General features: G+C 41.6%; 1 protein-coding gene across 1 annotated transcript; it reads left to right on the forward strand.

Annotated features, from left to right (window-relative positions):
* Positions 1–217: 217 nt before the first annotated feature.
* On the forward strand, positions 218–1,168 carry LOC118990849 (olfactory receptor 52E5-like; the record flags this gene model as incomplete). Its single annotated transcript, XM_037051638.1, has 1 exon — positions 218–1,168. A coding segment is annotated over one exon (951 nt), but the record flags the coding sequence as incomplete, so codon positions are not given.
* Between the last annotated feature and the right edge of the window lie 295 nt (positions 1,169–1,463).

A 1,463-nucleotide genomic window follows, 5' to 3' on the forward strand; every position in this document is an offset into this window, starting at 1 on the left:
ACAGGTACAACAATGACCAGCAAAATATCATGAAAGAATATGTGAGTGTCTTTTTAACTGTACCTCCTATTTCCTCTCTAGGTCTCCTCTGCTGTATTATGGAATTAAAGAATGGTTTTTCTGTTTCTCCAGAAAGTAGGCAACATGCTATGAAGGAGGTTAGTTTCTCTCACTGGAAGCAAGACAACTCCTGCAAGAAATGTGTCTATAACCAACCTTCACCGATGTGCTGCATCCCAACAATACCCAGTTCCACCCTCTTTCCTTCCTTCTGATGGGCATTCCAGGGCTGGAAGATGTACGTATCTGGATCAGCTTCCCCTTCTTTGCAGTGCATCTAATAGCCCTCCTGGGGAACATCACTGTCCTCTTTGTGGTCAAGACTGAATGCAGCCTCCACCAACCCATGTTTTACTTCCTGACCATGTTGGCCTGCACCGACCTTGGCCTGTCCACAGTCACCATCCCCAAGATGTTAGGCATTTTCTGGTTCAATCTCAGGGACATTGTATTTGGTGCTTGCATCACACAAATGTACACTATCCATATATGCACTGGCCTGGAGTCTGTGGTGCTGACGGTCATGGCCATCAATTGCTATATTGCCATCTGCAATCCCCTGAGATACACCATGATCCTTACCAATAAAATAATAGCCATCCTAGGTATAGTCATCATAGTCAGGACTTTGGTGTTTGTGACTCTGTTCATATTTCTTATCCTGGGGTTGCCTTTCTGTGGTATGCAGATGATCCTCCACACCTATTTTGAACACATGGGTTTAGCAAAACTGGCTTGTGCCAGTATTAGGGTCAATGTTATATATGGCTTGATTGCTTTCTCAGTGGGATACATTGACCTTTCTGTGATTGTATTTTCTTATGTTCAAATCCTCCGAGCAGTCTTCCACCTCTCATCCTGGGATGCCAGGCTCAAGACTCTGAGCACATGTAGTTCCCAGGCTTGTGTCATGTTGGCTTTCTACCTGCCAGCCCTCTTCTCCTTCATGACACACCGATGTGGTCGCAACATCCCACATTACATCCACATACTTCTGGCCAATCTGTATGTGATGGTTACCCCTGCTCTTAACCCTGTAATCTATGGGGTCAGAAAAAAACAAATAAGAGAATGTGTACTAAGGATTCTTAACCCCAAAAGTAATTGACATTTAATCCCAGAAGGATCTTCTACAATAGTTTATTAAAATAATAATGAGATAAAACAGAAGAAAACACTAAAAATATTTTTATTAAACTGTGGCATTCCCATATAAGCCAATCACATGTATTTCCTCCATTCCTAATAATTTGTACATCCCATTGCAAATAGAGAGATAGCCCAAAAATTCCAAAACAATATCTCTACTTTGCCACAAGAGAAATACAAAAAATATCTCACATTTAAGCCCCACCGATAATACAAAATTTCTAAGGGAGAAAAAGGTTTCCAAAATATTGTGC

This window comes from Sturnira hondurensis, unplaced genomic scaffold (genome assembly GCF_014824575.4).
Source record: "Sturnira hondurensis isolate 20B ecotype Veracruz unplaced genomic scaffold, ASM1482457v3 Scaffold0007378, whole genome shotgun sequence".
NCBI lineage: Eukaryota > Metazoa > Chordata > Mammalia > Chiroptera > Phyllostomidae > Sturnira > Sturnira hondurensis.